At 56.2% G+C, this 25,653-nt stretch overlaps 10 protein-coding genes across 10 annotated transcripts; 6 read left to right on the forward strand and 4 right to left on the reverse strand.

Annotated features, from left to right (window-relative positions):
* Window positions 1–719: 719 nt before the first annotated feature.
* LMH87_008691 (uncharacterized protein) lies at window positions 720–1,853 on the forward strand (the record flags this gene model as incomplete). The annotated part of the gene is made up of 1 exon (XM_056201902.1): window positions 720–1,853. One exon carries the CDS (start codon window positions 720–722, stop codon window positions 1,851–1,853), a length of 1,134 nt encoding a protein of 377 aa, XP_056056519.1.
* A 303-nt stretch (window positions 1,854–2,156) lies between these two features.
* On the reverse strand, window positions 2,157–3,059 carry LMH87_008692 (uncharacterized protein; the record flags this gene model as incomplete). The annotated part of the gene is made up of 3 exons (XM_056201904.1): window positions 2,157–2,303; window positions 2,363–2,592; window positions 2,657–3,059. The coding sequence occupies 3 exons, from the start codon at window positions 3,057–3,059 to the stop codon at window positions 2,157–2,159; spliced, it is 780 nt and encodes a 259-aa protein (XP_056056520.1).
* Window positions 3,060–3,491: 432 nt separating this feature from the next.
* LMH87_008693 (uncharacterized protein) lies at window positions 3,492–5,147 on the forward strand (the record flags this gene model as incomplete). Its single annotated transcript, XM_056201905.1, has 1 exon — window positions 3,492–5,147. One exon carries the CDS (start codon window positions 3,492–3,494, stop codon window positions 5,145–5,147), a length of 1,656 nt encoding a protein of 551 aa, XP_056056521.1.
* A 2,920-nt stretch (window positions 5,148–8,067) lies between these two features.
* Window positions 8,068–9,853, forward strand: LMH87_008694 (uncharacterized protein; the record flags this gene model as incomplete). Its single annotated transcript, XM_056201906.1, has 5 exons — window positions 8,068–8,241; window positions 8,305–8,593; window positions 8,685–8,819; window positions 8,879–9,099; window positions 9,164–9,853. 5 exons carry the CDS (start codon window positions 8,068–8,070, stop codon window positions 9,851–9,853), a joined length of 1,509 nt encoding a protein of 502 aa, XP_056056522.1.
* A 254-nt stretch (window positions 9,854–10,107) lies between these two features.
* On the reverse strand, window positions 10,108–13,041 carry LMH87_008695 (uncharacterized protein; the record flags this gene model as incomplete). Its single annotated transcript, XM_056201907.1, has 6 exons — window positions 10,108–10,512; window positions 10,609–11,749; window positions 11,799–12,297; window positions 12,357–12,456; window positions 12,515–12,748; window positions 12,964–13,041. The coding sequence occupies 6 exons, from the start codon at window positions 13,039–13,041 to the stop codon at window positions 10,108–10,110; spliced, it is 2,457 nt and encodes an 818-aa protein (XP_056056523.1).
* Window positions 13,042–15,495: 2,454 nt separating this feature from the next.
* On the forward strand, window positions 15,496–17,479 carry LMH87_008696 (uncharacterized protein; the record flags this gene model as incomplete). The annotated part of the gene is made up of 3 exons (XM_056201908.1): window positions 15,496–16,229; window positions 16,282–17,280; window positions 17,335–17,479. The coding sequence occupies 3 exons, from the start codon at window positions 15,496–15,498 to the stop codon at window positions 17,477–17,479; spliced, it is 1,878 nt and encodes a 625-aa protein (XP_056056524.1).
* A 667-nt stretch (window positions 17,480–18,146) lies between these two features.
* LMH87_008697 (uncharacterized protein) lies at window positions 18,147–21,197 on the forward strand (the record flags this gene model as incomplete). The annotated part of the gene is made up of 2 exons (XM_056201909.1): window positions 18,147–18,244; window positions 18,299–21,197. 2 exons carry the CDS (start codon window positions 18,147–18,149, stop codon window positions 21,195–21,197), a joined length of 2,997 nt encoding a protein of 998 aa, XP_056056525.1.
* A 59-nt stretch (window positions 21,198–21,256) lies between these two features.
* On the reverse strand, window positions 21,257–22,078 carry LMH87_008698 (uncharacterized protein; the record flags this gene model as incomplete). Its single annotated transcript, XM_056201910.1, has 3 exons — window positions 21,257–21,663; window positions 21,724–21,823; window positions 21,893–22,078. The coding sequence occupies 3 exons, from the start codon at window positions 22,076–22,078 to the stop codon at window positions 21,257–21,259; spliced, it is 693 nt and encodes a 230-aa protein (XP_056056526.1).
* A 147-nt stretch (window positions 22,079–22,225) lies between these two features.
* On the reverse strand, window positions 22,226–22,569 carry LMH87_008699 (uncharacterized protein; the record flags this gene model as incomplete). The annotated part of the gene is made up of 2 exons (XM_056201911.1): window positions 22,226–22,469; window positions 22,550–22,569. The coding sequence occupies 2 exons, from the start codon at window positions 22,567–22,569 to the stop codon at window positions 22,226–22,228; spliced, it is 264 nt and encodes an 87-aa protein (XP_056056527.1).
* Window positions 22,570–23,065: 496 nt separating this feature from the next.
* Window positions 23,066–25,278, forward strand: LMH87_008700 (uncharacterized protein; the record flags this gene model as incomplete). Its single annotated transcript, XM_056201912.1, has 4 exons — window positions 23,066–23,701; window positions 23,759–23,800; window positions 23,853–24,952; window positions 25,008–25,278. 4 exons carry the CDS (start codon window positions 23,066–23,068, stop codon window positions 25,276–25,278), a joined length of 2,049 nt encoding a protein of 682 aa, XP_056056528.1.
* Window positions 25,279–25,653: the final 375 nt, after the last annotated feature.

Genomic DNA, 25,653 nt, shown 5'->3' on the forward strand with positions numbered 1-25,653 from the left:
TCGGTAGCTTAAAAAGCCACTAAGCTCGCAGTCTGTAGTTGTTATAAAGATGATAAAGAGTGTAGCCTTGCGAGTCACGGGTGAGCAACTCGTGCCACGCCCCCGCTGGAACTTATGTAAGTCGATGTTATATTATAATGCAGGGCGGTGCTTAGGTTCGTGGTGCTTTGTGACTTTAGACCTCGCGGGATCCCGCGAAAATTACTAGGCGTAACTTGGTGTGAACTAGCTGCTCTTGAGTGGGATTATTTAGGCTACTTGTATGTATATTATTGCTTCATTATTCTCATAGAAACTAAGATCTAATATAGTCGTTTGAATCTTTACTATATACTTATAATCTAGTTATAGTGCTAAAAAAAAAGCTGGAATTATTATAATACAAAAGCATATTAGTTGTGATTTGCCAAGAATCACCTGAGACCTGCTCAAGTCGTATGACGCATCCCCGGGCGAGCTGCCGTACCACCGTTGCACCGCGAATCGTGCCCACTTGACCGACTGTAGCTTTCCCCCGATCGCCCCAAATCTTCACCCACCTCTCCTCTGCAACATCAAGGGCTCGAGTCATCGAATCCTGCTTGGCTTCACTCTCACCCGCCGCCCGTTGCCGCAACAATCATCAGATCCGTCCCTGCCCTCCCTCCCCTTTGCAGCCGCACTCGATCCACCTCTCGGTCGACTTTAGCTCGCCGCCGCCGCCGCCGCCGCAGCCCATCATGGCGCCTCTCGTCCTCACCCTGCGGATGCGCACGCTCATGGTCGCGCCGATCCTGCTCGCCATCGCCACCGGCATCGCCCTCTTTGCCCACTCCGACGTCAACACGCCGATGCTGTGGTCGCAGTGCCACGCCCACGCGCGCATCCCCGCCCTCAGCCGCATCCCCGTCCTCGGCACGCCCTCGTGCTACCTCGTCAGCTTCTTCCAGGCGGCGCTCGACTCGGTCCGCACGCGCGCCGTGCTCGCCGTCATCCTCGCCTTTGTCGGCGGCCTGCTCACCGTCTGCACCGTCGAGTCGGCGCGCGGCTGCAACGCCACCGCCCGCGTCGTCGCCCACCCCACGCCCTCCTGGCTGCTCTTCAACCTGCTCGGCGGCGCCCTCGTCTGGCAGCTGCTCATCGTGCCCGCGCAGATCCAGCGCCTGCGCAACATCTTCATCGCGCAAAAGAATGGCGGCGCGGGCGACGGCGACGGCGACGAGGAGGGCAATGTCGGCGGCGGCGGCGGCGGAGACAGGCTCGAGAGACTCGGCGTCGACCTGGACCGAAACATTGCGGGCTCCGAGGTCGTTGCTATTCCCGTCGCCGTCGCCGTGGGCTTTCTCCTCCCGTCGATCCTGATGCTCGTCTACAACAGCAGCCCGGTCGCGATTGGCGTCTGGCTCTTCTTCCCCGTCTACGTCTCCCTCGCGCGGCTCGGCGTGCGCTGGATGCTGCAGCGTACCTGGGACTACACGGCCGAGCGCAACGTGCACCTCGAGACGCACCGCCGCAGCCTCGTCGCCGTGTACGCCCTACCGCTGCTGGCGTCACTCTTGGCCCACGCCGCCATCATCTGGAGCATGACGCGCCGCGATGACCGCAAGGAGATGACGCGCTCGTGCGTCATGTTCATCGAAATCGACTTTGCCTTCATCGGCGCCACCGTCCTCTACTGGGTGCTCGTCGAGACCAACTGGAAGGTGCCCTTGTACATGGTGGCCATCTCGGTGGTGCTCGGTCCCGGCGCGGGCGTCCTCGGCGGCTGGCTGCTGCGCGAGAATGTCATTCAGGAGGAGCTCGGTGCGGTCATTGATCTCGATGCCGCGGAGGACACCGCCGGTGAACCATCGGAGCAGACGCCGCTGCTCTAAGCTATGGGAAGTATGTAATTTGAGTTGGAAATGTAGAACAACCGCTAGTTTGGAAAACATGGAGCTCGGTTGTATCTGGCAGTCCTTTTAATTAATTCTAGCGTGAGCCATCTTTCGACATAATATATCACAGAGCGTTACTATTTGCATGAAAGCATCACATTGAGCATCGAGCGGTAATTTGAATGAAAAAGGTTCTTTTATACAAGCCCGCCGTCTAAATAGTACAGTGTATGTGGTATACGTAGAGGGTATGAGTACAGGCAGCGCTCTTCTGCCGCATGCTTCAGAGAGAAAATGCCATTAGTTTTTGTTAATTCTCGCGAGGATGCGCTCGCGGATGACCTGCGTTGCCACGGCACCGCCGTGTTGCAGCGTGATGGCGCCGACAATGGCCATGACGGCACCAGTCAGGACAACCTCCACACCGCTCGACTCGAGATTGTCGACCTGCAACAAAGAAATATTAGCGACCTGATGAGAGCAGATGCAGTTGGCGCATGACCTACCGAGCGAGGCTTCCACCGCACAGTGTTGTCCAGACCAACCGATCTGGCCAGCGCAGCCAGCTGCTCCTTGCCGACAACATCGCGCGCGTCCTGGACGTTCAGGTTGTCCACGGGCGTGAGCTTGGGGTGCTCAAACGCTCGTCTGTCAAACTCGTCCGTCTGCTGCGCCTTGGGGTTCGCCGGCTTGCTGACAATGTCCTTGACGGCCTCTACATCGAGCGCCATGCGACCTGTGTCCTCTCGTTAGCGCGCCGTGGCCTTCTCTCCTGCCTCCGGATTCCAATCATCACGTACCGACCAGCGCCAATCGATCGTTGAAGCCTCTGCGCCCTTGGTCGAAGCTCTTGTGCGTGACCGCCAGCCACTTGAGCTCGTCGGGGAGCATCTTGCTGCCCCCCTGGCCGAGCAGCCTCTCGTACATTTGGTCCAGCCGCGCAGGGTCGTTGTTGACCGCCCATACCTTGTTCCGCGGGTTCTTGGCAAAGTCCATCTGCAGCGGCGCCTTCATGCCCGCGGGCGTGTGGCTCCATCGGGGCGATGACGATGAGGAGGTCGTCTTGGACGCCGGCGACTCGGAAATTTTAAACGACTCGGGGGTCTCTGCCGCTGTAGTGGCGTATGAGCGCGCGCAGGGGAGGAACGCGCGCGCGGCCTGCCGACTGCGCAGCAGACTTGTGCGGCACGGTTGTAGGGCCATCGTGTGTTGTGAGGTGGGATTGAGCAAGTAATCCTGACTCTCCTACACTTTGGAGTGAAGCTTTCGCCAGGGTCGCAACTTTCTGCGGATAAATTCCTGCACGTGACCAGGCGACAGGGACTGTGGCTGGAGTGGCGCAACCTCGCAAGCCATTCCATACAATATAGGAATTCATACCTGGTGTGCTGTAAACAGGTAAATAATAGGTATAATGTTACAATGAACTCGATTTGGCCCAGCGTTGATTCGCAACTGGACAAATACTGTATTGTGCTGTGCATTGTAACTTTGGCGCGTGGTGCGCCACATCGTAGTGACGTCGCGCCGTGGCTTAATTGAAACGCGTTTCCCACATTGGCGCGACTGGCTGGCCATGTTCGCCAACCGTCTGCACCTGTCGACAATTTTCTCAAGTTTCTGGACGAGGTCGATATGGCGACAACTGAGCCTTTAGATAATGGCCTTCGCGCCAGGTTGGAGCCTGTACTACCAAAGGGTCGCCAATTTGGCATCTTTCACCTCTCCACGCCGCCGACCAAGAGCGCCGCCCTGTATTCTGCGCCGCCCAACGAGAGACCCGACCGGACATTCTGCGAAAGCCACTTTCTCGCCGTTTCCATCAAAACTCCGACCGAGGATGGGGATGTCGCTCCAGATGAGAAGCATAAGAATGTTCTCGTCTTGGGCGTCGAGATTCTCCTCTACTCGACTATACACACTACGACCCTCTTCGTTTCCAAGGCCGACTCGACGGGATACCTAAACTTGCTAAAACTGCCCAAGGGGACGCCGAGTCCTATACGAGAGGTTTGCGGCGCATTCATCTCGCACCTGGTGGAGAAGCGACGGCGCAAGGATAAGCAATTCGTCGTCAGCCTTTTTGCGCGAGCCCAATCGCAGTACCTCTTCCCCGGCAGCGTCAAGAATAACGGAAAGCACGTGCTGGACGACCGCGGCCTAGTTAAGTGGTGGTGCCGCGTCCTCAGCCCGTTGCTCGAAACACCGCCCAAGGGTAGTCTGCCGCCCTGGGGCAGCGTTAGGGGCTACATCGTCGTGCCGGGCCTGGAAGAATACGAAACGAGGGCGTTTCTGCCTCGCACGCTGCTGCCGTCATGGTCGCTCACACATCCGCTGGAGATAATATCACACTACACAAAGGAGTTTGACTGGGTGCCGCCGCGGTGCCTGATTCCTCGCTACCCCGACGATCCGAAATCGAGATTCAGGGATGAGCTGGACGAGGAGGCCGCACAGTCCGGAGCCATGCGCAAGGCGGGCACGTGGCAGAGCGTCAGGACTTTGGACATGTTTTGGGAGATGATGGCTTTCCGACAAGAGTGCTCGAGTGGCCGGATGACGGGCTTCATTTGGGTCGTGTTCGACGACGAACCCCAAGACGGCATGCCCCCGGCCGCGCCGGAGACGCCGCGCAAGCAGCAACGCACCATTGACATTTCGACGCCAGGCACCACGCCGCGCAAACTCTTTGGCGGCACCACCGCCCCGTCAGCCAAGTCACAACGAGCCGCCACCGAGAAGAAGCGCGCAGAGGATAGAAAGAGAAAGAAGTCCAGAAAGCTGCGCGGCATCATCGTCACCCGGCCCCCGCGCGTTAAGACGGAGCAGAAGAATTACCTGTTGGAGCGCTGCCCGCCGTCCACGCCATACTACTTTTGGCCTGCTGGCGGGCGCGGAGAGCGCATCGTCGGGGAGAGCGCGTACAAGCGCATCGTGGAGCTGCTCCTGCATTTGGACTTTGCAACGCTCGACAAGGCCGCGGGGAGCACGCGGCGGTGGGTCGGCGAGGTGGGCATGGGGAGTCCTTGGGGCTACGATGTGACTGGCACGATGGAGGTTGCGGCAGGGACCGGGGATGGGGATGTAAAGGTGCCGCAGGTGAATAACTTGTCGGGGCTGGTCAAGAGGAAGCGCAGCAGCGCAGTCGAGACGGCAGAGGCGGCAGAGGACGGAGCTGTCAAGGTGCTTGGCGCAGGCTTGGTGAGGAAAAAGTCCAAGTCGGATGCGCCAGAGGAAGGGCATGCTGCTGTGCTTTCAGCAGGGTTGGTGCGCAAAAAAGAAAAGGCGTAGTCATTTACGAGGTTTGGTTTTGTATGGTGGCTTGGTTGTACGATAGAGCATGCAGTAAGACATCATAAAGCACAGGCTAGCCAGAACGAATACGAACTTGGATATCTACAAGTTGTCGCGTAAGAGTCTATCGCATCTGTCGAATCGCTGCGCCTCCATCCCCAACGTGTTTCTGTTTGAGTACCCAGTGTGCCTGTAATGTGTGCGGAAGATATGGCGAGGCGGCAATCGCTCCGCAGCGGCAATTTAGATACATTTAAGCAGTCGAACGCCACAAATTACTCGCCCGGTTTGTGTCGTGTAATCCTGCCTTCTCGGCTTACCCCACGCGGAGCCTGTCTCACGCCGTTGGTGCAGCCTGGTTCTGTTACGCCTGAGCCATCATCAACGTGAAAATACGGACACTGCAGCGGACATGCTCAGACAATCACGCAGATGGCTATAAATTGCTCATGTCTCGATAATTTTCACTTTGCTCTGGCATTTTAAGCCCTCTGCGGTCGAACTTTCTGTTGACAGCATCAGGGACACTGACGGTGTCACGCTCTCTAAACTTGACAACAGCCACTACTCCTCAGCGTAGCAACTCCGACTCAACCAGTCGACATCTCACTCCGCCAGCTCGGAAAGGCTACGGCGCATGTCTCAGTCATTCAAGGTTGGCGACATATGTCCTACTAGGGAATACCTAAAATTTCTCGAGATTCCAGACCTTTACAGCGAGAGCACCCCAAGACAGTAGCGCTGGGCCCCGGATGGCATGGCACTTTTAGCGTTATGAATTGCCGTGCGCAGAAGAGGCATTAATTGCTGTAACCTACTTCCTTCCTCTGCGGAAATGAAACAACAAGTCATACTGACACCCTGCTCTGGCTAGGTTCGCGCCGCGAATCTTGTGCTGGACGCTGGGAAGTCTGTCATTGTGCCCCCGAAGACTATGTAGCTAGACAGGCTGGGCAGCCGGGGAAGCCCTCCTGATGTCTCTGAGCTTGACGCGGTATGGGATCTTCAATGCCTCGCAGAATTGATAGAGCACTGCATCATCTCCAAGCGGATAATGTTGCCCGCAGACATGACAGACAAGCACCTAGATGCCTGCTACTCCCTACTCAATGCTGTAGACGAACTGATTAATGAGGGTCTAGAACCCTTAGTATTTACAAGTGTCTGCGCAATCAACCATTGAATCGATGGAGCCGCCGGGCCTCCATCGCCAACGTGCTGCTGGGCGTTTACGCGATGCCTGTGGTGTTGTTCTGGAGCTCGGTTATCGCTCGACGGGCGGCGTATGGCACGACGGTGACGACACTGAAGTCATATGATGGTGGGTAGCAAGAGAGACGGCGGCGGCCTGCCAGTAGCAAATTCTTCTTCTTCGTACGACTCGCCGAGAGTGGACACTCGCTCGGTTCGTATGGGCCGCCGTGGATACCGGCGACACGACAGGGCTGGCAGGAGAAGAAAGGACCCCGCTGCGCATTTCGGCCATGTTGCTCAATCGGGCCGGCTGAGCCAGCCGTGCCCTCGCTCTTTTGTTTTGCTGGCTGCATTTGCTGATTCCTTTGCTGCTCGTGATCCGCACGCCGGTAGTCTTGGCATGCTAGTCATTGACAGGGCAGGGTGGGCTCGTCGTCAGTCTTCACCCAATGGCTGCATTTTTATTCTCTCTCAGAAACATCAAGCAAATGGGGGTTCCGGTTTCCTCAAACAATAAACGACAATAGATGCTGCAGTGCCAGCGCTCTCACCATCATCTGATGGTCGAGGGGTTCCCGAGGCACTACAACGAGACGTCCTGATACAACATCTTCACCGCAGGAGAAAGACCAAAGAAAAAAATGGTCGGATATGGGCCAAGAAGACGCCAGTAGCTATTTAGCTAGCGCGAACGAAGAAACTAGCTAGCTCCTCTACCCCTGGCCCAATCTGCAACCTTAATGCGTCCGTCTGTTCCCACTCTCGTCAGGCCCTGACCCCTGTCTTGTCTTGTCTTTGCAGGGTTTCCCGGGAAAGCTTTGCCGGGGGGGCGTTCGCTAGTGCCCTCGACCTCCTTGTACTCTGCAGACTTATCGTGTTGAAATTGCCCAGGGGCTGTCTTCGCTCAGCCACTAGATCAAGCCAACCGCGCTGTCGCGGCTACACTAGGGAAGTGCTCACGTGCAAAGACAAGAAGGACAGAGATGATGGACAAACGAGGCTGCAGAAGATGCAAGACAATTTGCAAAAGAGCGGGATAATAGATGCTGCAGGCTGTACAGAGCATTCTCTTCGTGTCGCCTGATATTTACCCTTTTTCTTTTCGAGCGTCTGCCAAGATGTATGTATGTAGGTCTTGCTCGAGGTTACGCTCACCAGTAGAGAGACGGATTGGTCTAATCACTCAAGCCCGCCAACGCCTCCACGTGCCCTCTTCAACCAAGTCTAGGAAAAGCAGTATTTGCACCATAATGTAGAGTTGATTTGGCACGTGCAAACATATGCACCTTTGACAGGGAACTAGGCTGGTAGCCCATGGGGATGGGATGGGGTTGGGATGGGGAAAACTCTCCTCCTCCTCCCCTCTGTCTTGACCGAGCGGATCCTGCGCCGTCGGCACAACGGTCATGGCCGGCAAGGATATTCAAGGTTCAAGGGCTTTTCGCCTCTTTGAAGCCCAGGGAGCTAGATGATTTCCATTCTGTGCTCGCGTGCAGGTGGGGGCTCAGCATGCATACCCCGTAGCACCTACATACGACCTTTCAACAAGGCCACCCTTCAGCCATTCGTCTTATTTTTTCTCTCGGTTTTTTTTTCTTTGCGCTCCTCTATTTCTTTCCACCCCCGCGCTCCTTCCCCATATCTCTTCTTCTCCAACATTTCGTTCTTTCTTTAATTTTCCCCGTCCTCTGGCTGATAGACCGTCGCTGTCTGTCAAGAGAAAATGTTTGGTCTTGGCAGCAAAAAGGTAGAGTCGGCGCCCGCCGCGCCCACCAGCGATGCCGTCGATGTCGATGTCGAAAACAGTGTTGCTGCTCCACGCAAATCCTGGAGAGAAACAATGCTGCCCGTCTTTGCCTGCGGCTCCGGCCTCTTTTCTGACGGCTACATCAACAACGTCAGTTCCTCCTCCCCTCCTTCCTTCTCCTGTCCTCGTATCGCAACTAACACAATAACACAGGTCATTGGCTCGGTCAACACCATCCTCACCCGCCAATACGGCCCGGTCTATAGCGAATCGTCGGCCTACCAAAATGTCGCCAGCATCGCCTTTGCCGGCATCGTCGTCGGCCAGCTGCTCTTTGGCTTCCTCTCCGACCACTGGTCGCGCGCCAACTCGCTAACCCTCTCCACCATTATCCTCATTGTCTTTACCGCCCTCGCCACGGGCTCGTACTGGCTCGGCGATGCCGTAGGCATGTTCAATATCCTGACCGCGTGGCGCTTCTTTGTCGGTGTTGGTATCGGAGGTTTGTGTTTCCCAGTTCCCACATATTCCCAGTTCCCATGTATCGGCAAAGGGAAAAGGTGCAACGTTCCTGACATGAGAAAATACAATAGGTGAATACCCCGCTGGCAGTGTCGGCGCGGCGGAATCTACTGGCGAGCTCAAGGCCGGTACGCGCCATCGCTGGTTCATCCTCTTTACCAACACCATGATCAACGGCGGTTTCGTCATGGGCGCCTTTATGCCATGTAAGTTTCTGCACACACTTCAATCTTCAGAACGGGAGCAACGTCTGACATGAAAATAGTCGTCATTGCCTCTGGTACCAAAAACTACGAAGTCATGTGGCGCGCCGCCCTCGGCGTCGGTGTCATCTTCCCCCTCGTCCTCTTGTATCTCCGGTTTAAGCTCGAGGAGCCCGAAGACTTTACCAAGAACTCGATGCGTCGCCACACGCCCTACCGCCTTGTCTTTAAGTTCTACGGCTTCCGTCTCTTCTGCGTCTCCCTCATCTGGTTCCTCTACAACGTACGTCCCGTCCGCCGCAGCCCTGTCCCTTCTCTCCGTCTCTAACCCCGGCCTTTTTCTCCAGTTCTCCGTTTATGCATTCGGCATCTACTCCTCCACAATTCTCTCCAGCATCTACAGCAAGGACGGCCGGGTCCCCCCGCTCACGCAAGTCTTTGGCTGGAATACGGTCATCAACATGTTCTACCTGCCCGGCTCCATCCTCGGCGCCTTCATCTCGGACTGGATTGGCCCCAAGCACGCCCTCGCCTTTGGTGTCCTCGTGCAGGCCCTTGTCGGCTTCATCATGGCCGGAGTCTACGCCAAGATATCCCAACACGTCGCCGCCTTTGCCATTGTCTACGGCATCTTCCTCTCCCTCGGCGAGATTGGCCCCGGCAACAACATCGGCCTGCTCGCCGCCAAGACGTGCGCGACGGGCGTGCGCGGTCGCTACTACGGCATCGCGGCCGCCGTCGGCAAGATCGGTGCGTTTGTCGGCACCTGGGTCTTTCCGCTCATCAGCAAGGCCGGCGGCAGCGACACCGAGTCGGCGCAGTACCCCTTCTGGGTCGCGTCCAGCCTGTGCGTGCTGTCGGCCGTCATCACGCTGACGCTTGTGCCCACCGTCGGCCAGGATACCATCGGCAAGGAGGACGAGCGGTTCCGTGAGTACCTGGAGAGCCAGGGATGGGACACAACGCAGCTGGGTATGGGCAAGGCCGAGTCCAGTGCGCCCGAGGCCGTGGTCGAGAAGGTGGCCGAGAAGCAGTAAGGGGCTGCACGGCTGGTGTATTTTAAGGATACAAGCAAATTAAGATCTATCAATGCGATATCGACATGACGTAATAGTGGTCCGATGCATAATGAAAGATTTGGAACAGTTCATACATCAATAGTTGGTATAATTCTTGACTCGGCTATACGCTATCCTGAAATGCAATTTAAAGTTTCAACTGTAGTCGTGGCTGCACAAGGCAAGAATATCCAAAACAAAAATTGCCGTCACTCCAGATAAAAATGCTATAGCTAGGGCGCAGGGCCGTTATTCGTGTCTTCAGGAAACAGGTTGCTCGAGTGCCAGTTCCACAGGGGAGCGAGGCCGCCGATTTCTGCTTCTGTCAGATTGGAGAGATTGAGATCGGGCACAATGTGCTCCTGCTGCTGGCCGATGAACAGCTCGCGTGGCTGGGGCACAACATTGACAGGCACATTGTGGCCCATGATGGAATACGAGATGGTGGGAGCCATGGGCATGGCCGGGCCGTCCCAGAGATTGGCAATGGCAGGCACGTTGTCGGTGGCATTCATATTAAAGATGCCGGTGCCGAGCGGCGGTGGCCGCGGGTAGCCGGCTGGTTGCATGGGAGGGCTCGATCGAGAGCCAGCCTGATTCATGGGCTCGCCTGGTTCGACAGACGTTCGCATATCCGGCTGCATTGGTTGGAAGAACCTGGTGTTAGCCATGTTCATGGACATGTGCACTGCTTGCTGCTGTGGTAAGCCTTGGATGTTGTGGGTCCCTGTCACCTGTGGTATTTGTTGGTGAGCGATTTGCGAGGCGTCCATCTGAGGCATATGTTGAACCATAGTATGCGCTGCAGCAGAGGCACTAAGCTGTGCAGGCATAGGGGTGGCAATAGCTTGTGCATTGCTATACCCACCGAATGTTGTTGGAGGGTTGCTATATGCGTCCAACCGCGTTGAATGGTTGTTATAGCCATTTGATGTTGCTGGAGGGTTGCTATAATCATTCAAACTTGCCCCAGTGGGGGGAGCATAGCCCGTTGCAGCTCTCTGGGGCGCGTTCATGTGTTGGCGCAAGGGAGAAGGTGCTTGGTTTGACTTGGATGTCGCGCTGGGCGGGCTTGCAGAGGCCGTGGTCGTCGAAGGCGTATTTTGCGAAGGTGGTACTGGGGCCAGCTTTGCACGCTTCCGACCACTGTCGCCAGATTCTTTGGACATGCTGGGCTTCTTGAGCTTCTTGGTGAGGCGGTAAAGAATGTCATGAGACATTTTAGCCGTCTCAGATATGTTAATCAAGGCCTTGAGCATAGCAGTGGACTCTGCAATGGCATGCAAAACGTCTTCCTTGTTCTCGATGGTGTTGGCATGATCCTTTACCAGCGCGGTGCACAGAATGGCGGCAGTGTCAAAGATGGAAAATATTATAAAGTGCAACCGCCCATCTCTGCCATTGATCTTATCAACCCACTTGCGCTGGGTCTTGATTAGAACCAAGGACCAGAACAGGCCGTCTGCACGGCACTTGAGCTCGTCAGCCGGGGAGTCTTTCGTGTGAGACTTGACCATGTAATGGCGAGTGGGGTTCAGGATGAGCAAGCAAGCCATGGTGTAGAGGTAGAATCTATGAGGAAAGATCCACGGATGGACGGAGTCTCTGGACATATCGGGTTCGTAAAAGTCGTAAATTTTGGGGAAACGACGGACCCAGGCCTCGATAATTCCCTTGTATTCTTGAACCTCCTGTGTCGAGATGATATTTTTAGGAGCACCAAAACGCGAGGAAAGCTCGCGAGTCAGCTGGGACTGCATCTTCATATGCTCCATAGGCGAGGGGTCGTAGCCCTCGAGAGTAAGATCTGGGAGTTCTGCGGTACAACCACCACGATCGATGAGCTTGGGGCGCGACAAACCAGAAGATATTTGCCTATTCCATATTAGATTTTGCTAGTTCGGAGGAAAGGGTTAGTACTTACCAGTCCCAGGTGTCGAGGATACACCAAAGACGCCTACGCATCTCGCGGTCAAAGTCGGATACAGCTTCCGGCTTAGGCTCAATATGCAACTCGAGCTCCTTGGCTTCAAGAATAGCTTGGTTGAGAACGTGCCAAGCTTCGACAAAGCGAGCCTCGGCCTTGTACCAGTAGCAGGAATGAATCAAGCGCTGAACATTCATCATGTGATAGTGGCCGACTGGGATGACGCCGGACAGCTCTCGGACTGCGGCATGCATCTTGTCCGAGACGGGCTGAATGGGTTCTCCATACTCGGCGATTACGGTCGCTTCCAAGTCGTCCGCGACATGCTGAACGGTACAAGAGCAGATCATGGCGAGGAGACAAGTGTACTGCAGGGAAACAGGTTTGTTGTGGGCACGACGCTCCCACCAGATGTGATAGTCCTGTAGGAAAACGGGAGGATATATGATGTAGTAGTGAAAGTTGATATCATTGATGAAAAGCTGGACAAAGTCGTCTGAGGGGTGTTAGAGCAGTGTAGGAAGGTGGTTGGGACAGGTGGGTTATTGAACATACCCATTAAACGTCGCTGGGGAAGCAGCTCGAAGAGGCGATCAAACTGTGTCGAAGATCCAAGCTGGACCATGTCCTGCTTCTGCTCCGGAGGGGCATCTTCCTATTGGCAGAATGAGAGAAGGGTCATGGGAGGCAGATAGTTGTTGGTAGTGGCTTACTCTGGGTGCGCTGTCGATGCCGAGATTTACAAATGCTCGCTCGGCAAGGACCTCGAGGACTTGGCCGTCGCTGGCATTGAGGCTGTTACGATTGGATGGCTGGTCTGGAAAGATGTCTGCCTTTTCCGAAGAAATGCCATTGGCAGAGTCCGCGGGGGCAGTGGTCTCATTGTAGCGACAGCCATCAGGGACCTTGCGACGACGGCAGCTGTCACATGGCCATTCACGATTGCACTGAGAAAATGTGTTAGCATGCGTGATTTTGACTTGTGATGCTCGGCCAGACAGCCACAGTCACGGCCAATTTAATGAAAAGACATTGATGCTCCGTGGTAGAGAGGCGCTGAGATGGAGATGAAGATGGAGATGCAGGCTAAGGCATCGGTAACGGGCGCTCTGAGCCGGGGTGCGGGAGAGGCGACAGGGCTCGGAACGCGATCGGAACTTACCTTTTGCTTCCTGCGCTGGCACTCCACGCAGGCAGATCGATAATAACCCGTCTCGCAATGGATAATATTGGAACTCATGATGGCCTTGCGTGATGGTTCCTGAAGATGGCCAGGGCAGTCCGAGATATTTCGGAGAGGGGAAGGAGATTTGGGGAGGGAGGGGAGCAGCAACCAAGCAGGCAGGCAAGCGAGCAGTGCCGTGCCGATTTAATTTAATGAACAAGCCAAGCCCAGTCTGATGCAGTGGATGGATGGTGGGGTGGGTGGCAGCGAAAGAAGGAATATGCAGATGGACGGGACTGGCGGAGGCTTGGGAAGTTGGGATAGACGAGTGGATTTGGAGCTGAACTTAGTCGTGTAACGATGATCGGCCGAATAGCCAATGGGGCTGCAGTCATCAAGCCATGGTGTGCGAAAAGGGAAGAGCGTGCAGGAGCTGGCCAAGGGTGATGGCCGAATTCGTGTGCGTGCATTGATATCATGAGCGATCGATGGAGCGGGTTGTGGTGGTTGAGTCTACTGCCGACTGGTGACGTGAGGGGGAGCTGTTGCAGCGGGCAGTGGACGGACGGGAGAGATGGAGGGGCTAGAGTGACGAGAAGAGGGGACGCAGCCGGATTTGGGGTCGTTTACTAGGTGACTAGGTAGACTAATTGAGTAACTAACGTTAGCTGCAGCCAGGCTGTTTGTTGTGTGGGCGGTTAGTGGGTGAGCAAGGTACAGCTGGCAAGCAATTTGTCGCAGCTAGCAGACAGCAAACAGGCAAGCAAACAAGCAAACAGTGCGTATACTGTGCAAACGGACAGTAGAAAACCTACCTACCTACCTACTCGCAAAGGGGCCGAATCACCAGAAGAGAGACAGGACTGGCATGGACCGAATGATTCTATGCGGATGCTCGCTGCAAACTGGCCACTGCCTTGGGATGCGGCGGGGAGCCAAACCCGGTGCAAGGGAACGCTAAAGGCGCTAGTTAATTGATTATTATTAGCTACCTATACTGGCAATAGTAAGAGTAATCATACCGAAATCCCTGTAGAGCTGAGCTGCAGCCGGTCGAGTCGGCCAAGCCCAGCGCCAAAGAAAACGGCCGCCACCTTCCATGGCTGCTTCTGTGGGCTCCAGGCCCCGGGTAGCTGGTACAGTGGTGTACAGCGCAACAACTAGCGTCCGCCGCACATGCCCGTGTACCTCGCTACATGCAGGCCTCCCACCATGTGCCCATGACAATCATGGGAATTTGAATTTCGCATGTCTGCTGACAGGGACAGGCATCCGGACATGGGAGTACCCGTGCTGAAACATTTTCCATCACACCGTTTCGATGCATCGTTATATCCACCTGCTGCCCGAAGTCCCTCCCGCTGCCGTCCTTGCAGCATGTAGCATGTTCCACCCACTTTGCTTTCTCTCGCTTTCTCTCTCTTCCCCCCTCACCAAGCACGCACTCAAGCACTGCATGACATTCCGAGTCTGCACCTACCAGCCAGGCGGTGCAACAAGACACATGTCTGCAACGTCTTGGCAACTCAATCCCGCCCGTGAGTCGTGCATTTTTTTTGACTGGCGAGTGTACTGGTATGGTACTGCTACATTAGAGCACATACATCAGACATCCACCCTCCTGCGAGATATACCAGGTAGCACACCGCATCCAGCCACAGTGACGTTGAGTGACAGCCACGGACAGCTTGGCCCTTGCCCCAACGGATCCCACCATTTCAAACGCACACACTGCGGATCACCGCATCTGTCGAACCCGGTGACAGGGGCCATTCATCATAAATGACAGGTGATGTATACTTTTTGCTGCACGACTTGATCATGGCAACTCAACGGCTTTCTCTGGATCGCCCCGCACCGTTGAGCAAGTTGGCAGTTGCGTCGGCACGCGATCAATGGTAAGCGGGCAAGGGTGAGAAGAAAAAAAGTAAATCGCCAGAATGTTGCAATTGATTGAACTGGCCGAGGCTTGAACAAGTAGTTCCAGATCGTTTGGTAATAAGTGCAGCCGACCTTGACTGGTACAAAAGGTCCAACAGACACCACCTCTTTTACTATGGAGCTGGACGCCGGAGAAGAGGATGGCTGGACACTTGCAGCGCCGCAAACTAACATGCGTATTCGCTCTTCTCGCCAAAAAGTGATTTCCATTGTATTTCCTATCAGCCAACGCTATCTGCATAGCTTTTTATTCCCTCGTCAAGTTAAGTTTACTGCTTCGCTGCTTTGCTGCTCTCAGAGTCATGACGGCCCCTGTCCCCGTGCCCGGAGCAGCTGCCACCGCTATAACCGTTGTGGCCCATGTAGCCCGTAGCATAAGCCGTAGATCGTCACCAGAGTTCACGTAACAGTAATCGTCATCGCGGGCAAAGGACAAAAAAAAAGCCGATCATCTCTACCGCCAAACACCCATATCCATTCCACCACTGGAATTATCAGCATCAAATAGAAACAGTCGCTCCTCGCATGGTAAACTACCATTGACATCGTAGTCGTCCTGCATCTACAGGTCTCAGACTCTGGGCACTGATGCCGTCGCGCGACCAGCGACCGCGCAGCGCAACCACCACGGCCGCACCCACCGACGACAACTCCCGTCCTACGAATATTGCCGCCCCGGGACCCCCTCGCACCAGTCTCGGCTCGCGTCCTGCTGGCCATCATGTGAGCTACGATCTCACCGGCGAGGCTGCCGCCGCCGCATCGCGACTCTCGCCGCCTGCCGTCCCCGTCCACTCTCGCTCCGATACCGATGTTCCGCCCCTGTCGCGCGATGCTCAGCAGCAGCAGCAGCAGCGCCCACCATACTCGCCCAGCGGCGCGAGCCCCACAAGCGCTGCATTTGGCGCGTCCGGGTTGAGACGCCGCAGCAGTAAGGCGCCGACGTTTCGCACCTTTGACGGCGGCGAGGATGAGTTTGAGGTGCCTTTTGCCGGCGCTGGCGTCGGCTGGCATCCCGGCGCGGAACCTGGCTATGACCCCAAGCTGCCGGACGGTGGACACGCCTCGGTGCCGCAGCTGAGCGCGCCGTGCGAGATTACAGTCGTCGACTTCTCGTTGGATCGCATGGAGCAGTGGCATTTTGGCAACGATGGCTTCATCGAATTTCTGCAGGAGCCAAAGGAGGACTGGGCCAAGTGTCGCTGGATCAACATCAATGGTCTCAGTTGGGATGTGATTCAAGCCGTCGGCTCTACAAAGGGCCTGCACAAGCTCGCCATTGAAGACATAATGAATCTGCGTAACCGAACCAAGGTCGATTGGTCCGTCTTGTCTACTTCTCTACCTCAGTTCCTCTTGTTCTAACAGCTCTAGGTACCCCCACCATGCATTCATCATCATGACGCTGCAGAAGCTCGTCCACGTTGTTGATTCCGACGCCGACAGCATCAGCTCCGCCAGCAGCTCCTCGTCCCGCAAGACCATGGCCACCGTCCGCCAATTCTTCAGTGGCAGCCTTGACCCCAAGCACCACCCTGGTGCCGATCTCGAAAAGACGGACGTCACGCCGCCCTTTCTCGACCTGTCCGAGACGAGCATGCCGCGCACCTTGCAGCGGTACCAGGCCAGCGGCAACGAGGCCCGCACGCTGTTCATGGAGGCGCACTCGTCGCTGGCGCCCTACAACATGGCCATCTCGGCCGAGCAGGTGTCCATCTTCCTGACCGCCGACAACACCGTCATCTCCTTCTTCGAGGCCTCGGCCGGCGACGTCGAGCGGCCGATTGTCAAGCGCCTCAGCACGCCCGGCACCAGCCTGCGCGAGTCGTGCGACGCATCCATGCTCGTGCAGAGCATCATGGACGCCATCATCGACCTGGCCATTCCGCTGACGGCGGCGTACACGGATATCCTCGGCGACCTGGAGCTCGACGTCATCTCCGCGCCGAGCATCAAGCAGAGCAAGCGCCTGTATATATGCATCAGCGAGATCAACAAGATGCTGCGCTTCCTGCTGCCCATCGACAACCTGGTCAATGTGCTCCGCGACCATCGCACGTTCCTGACGCAGGAGCAGGCTATCCGCGAGCTCACGAACCCTTCGAGCGGCGTCTTGGTGACGCCCATGACGCACACCTACCTGGGGGACGTGCTGGATCACTGTATCATCATTACCGAGTCGCTACAGCAGCTGAAACAGTCGTCAGAGAATCTCATCAACCTCATCTTCAACACCATTACCGCGAACCAAAATGAGTCGATGAAGCAGCTCACCACCGTCACCATCATCTTCCTGCCACTGACGTTCATCACTGGCTTCTTTGGTCAGAATTTTGAGGACTTTCCCGAAATCAAGAAGGGGATTTGGTACTTGTAAGTTGTCAATCATAGACGTGGTGAAATTATGTCTAATGAAGTGTTCTGCAGCTGGGCATGCGCCGTGCCGACCGTAATCGCTACGATTCTCATTCTCATGCGTGAAATGATCTATAACTGGGGAGCCAGTGTGGTGCAGCGAAAGAAAATTATGTCGATTCGGAAGAAACGGCGGCGGCGGCCTGTCTCGAGATGATTTTTCTGTTTTTGTATGAATACTCGGTACATATTTCTTTGTCTGCGTCGTTGGTCTCAGGCCTCTAGTCGTCTCGTGTAGCCGGCAGAGTGGCATAGTGGGTGTGAGGCTGTAAGCGTAAGTGTGTATATTGTTTCTTTTCCAGAGAAATGTAATCAATTCTAGAATTTCAAAGTCAAGAGGTTACTCCGATGTGAATTTCTTCTTAAACTGTGCTATTCCGTCAGAATTGGCCACTATTCATCCCGTGTCTGTCGCTACCCGGCACTAAGACTGCTGCCTAGTGAAACTACCAACACAGATGATGATTTTACTTTTCCTTCCACTCCTAATTGTTTGTATTTATTAGTATTTTGTTTGTTCTCTATTGTCCTTTTTCTTCTTTTTTCTGATTTTTCTTTCTTCTTCTTCTGCCTGCTCTTCTTCTCTGCTCATTTTCTACTACATACTTCCTTTCAACCATAATTCATAGCCACCGGCGTCTGTTCCAGCTAGTTAACTCGCCCTCGTGCGACCCACCGTGGCACTTCTGCCTGGCGCAACGGACGTCCCACAGCCAACGATGTTCTTTATTTAATGACAGTCATTTCTCGTCGAAGCCGTGCGGCGGATAACAGTGTTTCTCATCAATGGAGCTTGTTTCATATCGAAATACTATCCCGCAGTCATGAGCCAATTGCGCACCAAGACGCCAGATGGTGATGCTGAGCGCGAGGAGGAAATTCAATACGGTTCTGAAGAGGCCCGACGTGAGCTAGACGAAAAGTACACTCACTGATCAGCCCGCTCATCAACAAACCATTCTAACCTCATATCCAGATACCCAAACAGACCACATAACTTCGCCAAGACGCTGCTCTTCTCGGATCTTTACCGAGACCTCTTCAATCCGCTCAATGAGAACAAACGGCAGCCCACCGGCGGCGTTGCCCGCAAGAAGGGCCCCCGCAGTCAAACGCAGCTCTCGCCGCAAGAGCAGCGTCGGCACATCATCGACCGCTTCATCGGGCGCTGGCGCAAGGAGGTCGGCCCAGACTTCTACCCTGCGCTTCGCCTCATCCTGCCCGACAAGGACCGCGACCGCGGCGTCTACGGCTTGAAGGAGAATGCCATAGGAAAGCTTCTCGTCAAGCTGATGAAGATCGACAAAAACTCGGAAGACGGGTACAATCTGCTGCACTGGAAGCTCCCGGGACAGACTACAGCGTCGCGGCTTGCGGGTGACTTTGCGGGGCGCTGCTTCGAGGCCATCTCCAAACGCCCGATGCGCACCGAGCCCGGCGACATGACGATTGCCGAGGTGAATGAGCAGCTGGACAAGCTGGCTGCTTCCGGGGGAGAGAATGAGAACCTGCGCGTGTTGGAGACGTTTTACAATCGTATGAATGCGGAAGAGATGCTGTGGCTGATTCGCATCATCCTGCGCCAGATGAAGGTAGGCGCGACGGAAAAGACGCTGCTGTACCTGTGGCATCCAGACGGCGAGACCCTGTTTAGCGTATCATCGAGCTTGCGCCGGGTGTGCTGGGAGCTGTACGATCCTGCGATGCGGCTCGAGCAGGAAGGCGCGGGCATCACGCTGATGCAGTGCTTCCAGCCGCAGCTGGCGCAGTTTCAAACGCCGGCCTCGTTCCAGAAGATGATAGACCTGCTGCGGCCGACGGCGGACGACCCCGAGTTCTGGATCGAGGAAAAGCTCGACGGCGAGCGCATGCAGATGCATATGATGGAGGACCCGAGCACCCCGGGCGGCAAGCGCTTTTGCTTCTGGTCGCGCAAGGCAAAGGACTACACGTATCTCTACGGTCATGGCTTCCAAGACGACAACTCCAGCCTGACGCGCCATCTGAAAAAGGCTTTCGCGTCGGGCGTGCGCAACATTATACTCGATGGCGAGATGATTACCTGGGACATGGGTGTCGACAAGATGGTGCCCTTCGGCACGCTCAAGACGGCCGCGCTCGCCGAGCAGCAGAACCGCTCGGGCTCGGACTCGTCGGGGCATCGCCCTTTGTTTCGCGTTTTTGACATTCTGTACCTCAACGACAAGCAGCTGACGCAGTACACGCTGCGTGACCGCCACAATGCGCTGGAAAAGGCCGTCAAGCCTGTGCATCGCCGTCTCGAGATCCACGGCTACACGAGCGCCACGTCGTCCGACGCCATCGAACCGCTGCTACGTGACGTCGTCGCCAACGCCTCCGAGGGCCTGGTGCTCAAGAACCCGCGCTCCATGTACCGCCTCAACAGCCGCAACGACGACTGGCTCAAGGTCAAGCCCGAGTACATGTCCGAGTTTGGCGAGTCGCTGGACTGCCTCGTCATCGGTGGCTACTACGGCTCGGGCAAGCGCGGCGGCATACTGTCGAGCTACCTGTGCGGACTGCGCGTGTCGCCCAACTACGTCCAGGCCGGCGCCAATCCGGAAAAGTGCTTCAGCTTCTTCAAGGTCGGCGGCGGCTTCCGCGTCGAGGACTATGCCGAGATTCGGCACCGCACCGAGGGGAAGTGGATTGACTGGGATATCAAGAATCCGCCGTCAGAGTACATTGAGCTTGGCGGTGGCGAGGCCAAGCAGCTCGAGCGTCCGGATGTGTGGATCCGGCCCAAAGACTCGATCGTTGTGTCTGTCAAGGCAGCGAGCGTAGGTCCGTCCGATTCGTTTGCCCGGGGCTACACGCTGCGCTTCCCGCGCTTTCGACGGCTGCGGCTGGATCGCGCGTGGGATAGCGCCCTGTCGGTGGAAGAGTTCCAGAGCTTGAAGCAGCATGTGGATGAGGAGTCCAAGGAGAAGGCCATGACGATGGAGGACCGAAAGCGGCGCAACCCGAAACGCCTAAAGAGGGAGCTCGTCATTGTGGGCGATGACAAGGCTCCCCTGCCGCACAAAACTGCAAAGGCGACAAAGCTCTTTGAAGGGATCGAGTTTTGCGTGCTTTCCGAGTCGCTAAAGCCCTTCAAACATACCAAGGCGCAGCTCGAAATCATCATCCAGGAAAATGGCGGCACTGTTTCCCAACGTGCCGCACCAGGCACAACCATGGTCATCATCGCCGACAAAAAGGTCGTCAAGGTCGCCAGTCTCATCAAGCAAGGCGAAGTGGACATTATCCGTCCACGATGGATCCAGGACTGCCTCACGCAGCTGCAGGCCGACACGGACGCCGGCGCCGACGCCTTTCTGCTGCCGTACGAAGAGGCGCACCTGTTCCACGCCACGGACGCGCTGCGGCACGTGGCGGCGCAGAACACGGACCAGTACGGCGACAGCTACGCGCGGGACCTGCCGCTGGAGGAGCTGCGCGCGTTGATGCGCGACATGCCCAAGATTGAGAGTGGAGGTGGAGTGCCGTTTGACAAAGCCCGGTTCTTGGAGGAGCTGGAGGAGAGAGGAAGGGATATATCGGCGCAGCTGCGGAGTATGGTGTTTCAGCGGTGCGTGGTGTATATCCACCGTGGAGGGGATGGTGCGGGTGAAGAGGCGGAGGCGGACAGGCTCGCGAGATATGTACGATATGGAGGTGGAGCGTGTGTAGATGGGCTGGAGAGCGAGGGTCTTACGCATGTTGTGCTGACCGGGGAGAGCAAAGAGGTTGCGGACAGTTTGCGGCGGGAGTTGAGCACGAGAGCGAAGCTGCCGCGTCTAGTGGGTGGCAGCTGGATCGAGGCATGCTGGAAGGAAAAGTCGCTCGTCGACGAGGAACAATACAGCGTCTAAGCACATATCTTCCAACGTTGGTATATATTAATAATGCTACATCTTCAACCCATGCCTCTTCATTTCCCAATCGTCAGGAACAGTCTATCGCCAACATCACCTAAGCCCGGCTTCACCATGCCCTCGTGCGTGAGCTCCTTGTCGACGCCGGCGACCCACAGCTCGGTGCCCTCGGGCCACTCCCGCGCGGCCTGGGCGACGCCCTCGGCGGCGCCCAGGACGCTGAGCACGAGGACGCGCTTGGCGCCCCATTCGCGGAGGGTCTGGATGGCGGCGGCGCAGGTGCCGCCCGTGGCGATGATGGGGTCGACGAGGATGGCAAGCGACGAGGCGACGGAGCCGGTGCTGTCGGCGGGGATGTGGTGCGGCAGGTTGTTGTAGTACTCGACGGGGTCTAGCGTCGAGGGCTCGCGGTACATGCCGAGGTGATGCACGGGGACGGGCCGCGGGAGCATGGTCTGGACGGCTGCAGGGGGAGGGGGGTAAAGTTAGGCTAGGCCAGGTACGAGAGGAGGAGGGGACGGACCGTCAACCATGGCGAGACCGGAGCGGAGGATGGGGACGATGCACATGGTGCTAGGGGAGACTTCTGTCGTTTCGTACTCGGCGCCAATGGGGGTATGGTCCTGGTTGTTTTGCTGATTAGCTGGGAGGGGAACGGCGGAAACTAGACGAGGGTCAGGTTGCGTGCGTACCTTGGGCCCGGAAATGGCGGTTAGCGACTGGGAGAGCGCCTCGCAGGCGACAATGAGGGAAATCTCATGGACGAGGGCGTTTGTGTCGCGCGAGCTGGCGGACTTGGAGCGCAGCTGGCTGAGTTTGGCCTGCAGACTGGGATGCGTCGAGAGGTGGACATTGGGCGGGAGCTCCAGGGAGGTCATGATGCCGGTTGGATGCACTGCTTGTGTTTTATTTTTGTAAAAGTAAATTTCTATATGAGGAAACAGGACGCTGCTGCTCGTGAAGGGAGGCGGTAAAAGACGAGGAGAATTTTGTGAAGAGGGCAGAAGAAGAAGGAGCTGCAGATGTCAAAGGAAGAGAAGAGGGGAAATGGAAAGGCAAGAGATAAGGTCAGGTCTGACGGTTGGGGTAGCTTGGCTTGTCAGCTGTTTGCTGTACGGACCTGAAGGTGGGGTTGATTGATGCGGAGGCGGGGCGGAGGGGCCGCTTTGGGCCGGCGATCGGTGTGGTCGAATCGGGCTGGCGTCGGACGATGCCGATTTGTCCAAGGACTGGGATATGGCTGGGTAAATGTATCGTGGCGGGTACAAGCTGGATTCGACCGAGGTACAGTTAGTTAGGAATATGAAGAAAAAAAACTGTTATCTGAAAAGGCTGCACCGCGGACGTACTCATATACTGGCATCAGCATTTTAAGCCGGTCAATAAATAGGGTGAAAAGGTCGGGCACATCTCTCGGCTTTTTTATCTCTACGCCTGCAAACTAATTTGTTTCTTATTTTTATTCTGGCAAGTTGCACCGAAATCCCTCAAAACTATTACATCAGTTTAGGAAAGCCGGTAGAAGGATCCACGCCCGTTGATTGGCTGAATGGAAACAAGGCCGGGCAGAGTCATCAGTGACTCAGCCATTCTGCATCGACGAACATTGGCCTTGCAAATGAGTCATATAACTAAGTCATTCTTGCAGACATCCAGGACAATACGTCGCCTTCTTGGCGTACCAACGTGTCGAAGGATGAGTTGCCGGCAGTTGCACGAGAAATCAATTATCATAGTGTAGGTTGAATTATGTACTGCACAAAAAACCGTAAAAAGTATAAGAAGTTGCGAGCATGGACGAATTGTAGCCGTTCAACCATAGCCCATCTGCTCTTGCGGCCCTTCAATCTACTCGCTCTGGCATCATGAATACCAACACCCCGTCACACACGCCCCCTCAGTCATTGCATCCCTTCAACGGTACCCCCGATCAAATCGTGGCAAGCGACAAAAGCATCCAAAACGCTCACAAGGCGCTTCTCAATGTCATTGTCGCGAAAAATACTCCAAAGACGGCCACGTTCGATTCCATCCTGCGTCCCATTCTCCTCCTCGAGGACGCCTCCGCGCAAGAGAAATGGGGAAACTTCATGTATCATAGAGTGTCTCCGTACAAGCCCGTCCGTGAGGCTTCCCGTCAAGCCAGCCTGCGCTCCGACGAGTACGAGGTCGACTGCGGCATGCGCGAGGATGTATTTCGCCTGATTGACGCGGCGTATGCTACCAGAGACAGCCAAGGCTTGGACGAGGAGTCGCTTCGTCTTTTGGAGCGCGAGAGACGCAAGTACATTCATAATGGGCTTTTACTTCCCGAGGGACCCCAAAGACTGCGGTTCAAAGAGATACGTAGACGCATCGACCAGCTCTGCGGCGAGGCGATGGAACACCTGGATGAGAGTACGGCTGGCTTTTGGGCTAAACCGGAAACCCTCGAGGGAGTCTTGGGGAAAGATATTGATATTATCGATCTTGAACAAGGCGTAGGTCCAGAAGAGGGCAAGGTGAGGCTGAGCTTTGGCGATGATCACCACGTTTCTATAATGAGGTTTGCCACACAGGAGAGCACACGCAGGGATTACTTTATTGCTCAAGCCAATTTTGTAAAGTCACGCTTTCACCCCGGCCATGTAAAACGGCTGCTGACATCTATAGGCCAACACCAACGCAGCGCTGTTTCAAGAGATCGTTGCTCTCCGTGATGAAGCCGCGCGGATGCTGGGCTACCCAAATCACGCCAGTCTCAGAATTGCCGACAAAATGGCCAAGACACCTGAGACCGTGGACACATTCCTTCGTGACCTGGTCGAGCGAACCAAGGACGGCGCACAGCGTGATATCGCGCAGTTGTTGAGGTACAAACGCCAATTTTGTCAGGAACACGACCTCGACTTTGACGGGAGGCTGTACCGCTGGGATAGGCTCTTTTACGATCGTATGCGCAAGAATGCCGAATTCGGAGTCGACGACCACGAAATCGCAGAGTACTTTCCCGTCGCGTCCACCATAGACAAGATGCTGAGTGTCTTTGCCCGGCTTCTCGGGCTCGTGTTTGTGCGGCTGTCTGCCGAGGACCTCGCGCGTCTGAGCCCGACGGGCCGAGCGGCCGACGTGCTCTGGCACGACGAGGTCCAGATCCTCGCCGTCTGGGACGACGCGGAAAGCGGCAGCGGCTTCTGCGGCTACCTCTACCTGGATCTGTTCCCGCGCGCGGGCAAGTACAAGCAGGACATGACGTTGACCCTGGGGCCCGGCTGCATCGCGGCCGACGGCGCGCGGCACTATGCCTCGACGGCGCTCGTCTGCAACCTGACGCGGCCATCTCTTAAGAAACCCGCGCTGCTCAAGCACGAGGACGTCGTGACCGTATTCCACGAGCTCGGCCACGCCATGGCTACACTCTGCGGCCGGACGCGCTACGAGCGCAGCCTGGACCTGCCGCAGGACGGCGTTGAGATCCCCTCGGCGATGCTGGAGCACTGGTGCTGGGACGCGCGCGTGCTCGCGCGACTCTCGAGCCACTGGAAGACGGGCGCGGCCATTCCCGACGAGATGGTGGCGAGGCTGGCGGGGATCAAGAGCCTACACGCGACGCTAGGCCTGCAGGGCTCACTGGTACGGCCGCTCTTTGATCTCCGAGTCCATACTTTCGCGTCCCGTGAGGATGCGGAAACTATTGACTGCGGGGTTCTCTATAACCAGATCGAGCATGACACCTGGATGCTGAGCGGCCCGGCGGTGGTTGGCATGGGCATGTACGCGGCCCATCCTCCGCTCTCCTTCTTTGCTTTGGTGGCTAATTATTTGCAGGAACTGGGGCAATCTACATCTGACGTACGATCATCTGCTTTCCGGCTACGACGCCGGCTACTACACGTACTGCTGGTCCGAGGTCATTGCCGCCGACATGTTCTACTCGGTCTTTCAGCAGGATCCGCTCAGCAGGACCGAGGGCCAGCGCTACCGCCGCCTCATTCTCGAACGAGGCGGCAGCAGGGACTTGATGGGGAGCCTGTGCGAGTTTCTGGGCAGGGAGACCAACCCAGAGGCCTTTCAGAGGAAGGAGCTGGTAAGCATATAAGATTGTGATAAAGGTCTCGAGCAGGGGTTTGCTGCTCAGGCACACATGGGTAGGGGGGGGGGGGGGGGGATCATGCTACACAGATGCTCCAGCGACGTAAAAAATAAGCTTTTGCTACAGCCTTCTCTCTTTTCTCTTTTCTTTCTTCTGTTTCGACCAGGGGCGGCGTGCTGATCGGCATCTCGCCGAACCGGGCCGTCGCGAACCTGCCCAATCCGTCCCATGTCCCAAGATCCCCCGCCTTCAGCCTCTTCAGCCCCAGCCGGCACACCACGCCCTGCCGGCCCCCAATTATATAACCTTTTCTCTCCACGATGCACGAATCTTGGCTCTTCTTTCGAGCAAGTGCGTGTTCCTGCCTGACGTCGGTCTGCA

This window comes from Akanthomyces muscarius (genome assembly GCF_028009165.1).
Source record: "Akanthomyces muscarius strain Ve6 chromosome Unknown contig_18, whole genome shotgun sequence".
In the NCBI taxonomy this organism is placed as follows: domain Eukaryota; kingdom Fungi; phylum Ascomycota; class Sordariomycetes; order Hypocreales; family Cordycipitaceae; genus Akanthomyces; species Akanthomyces muscarius.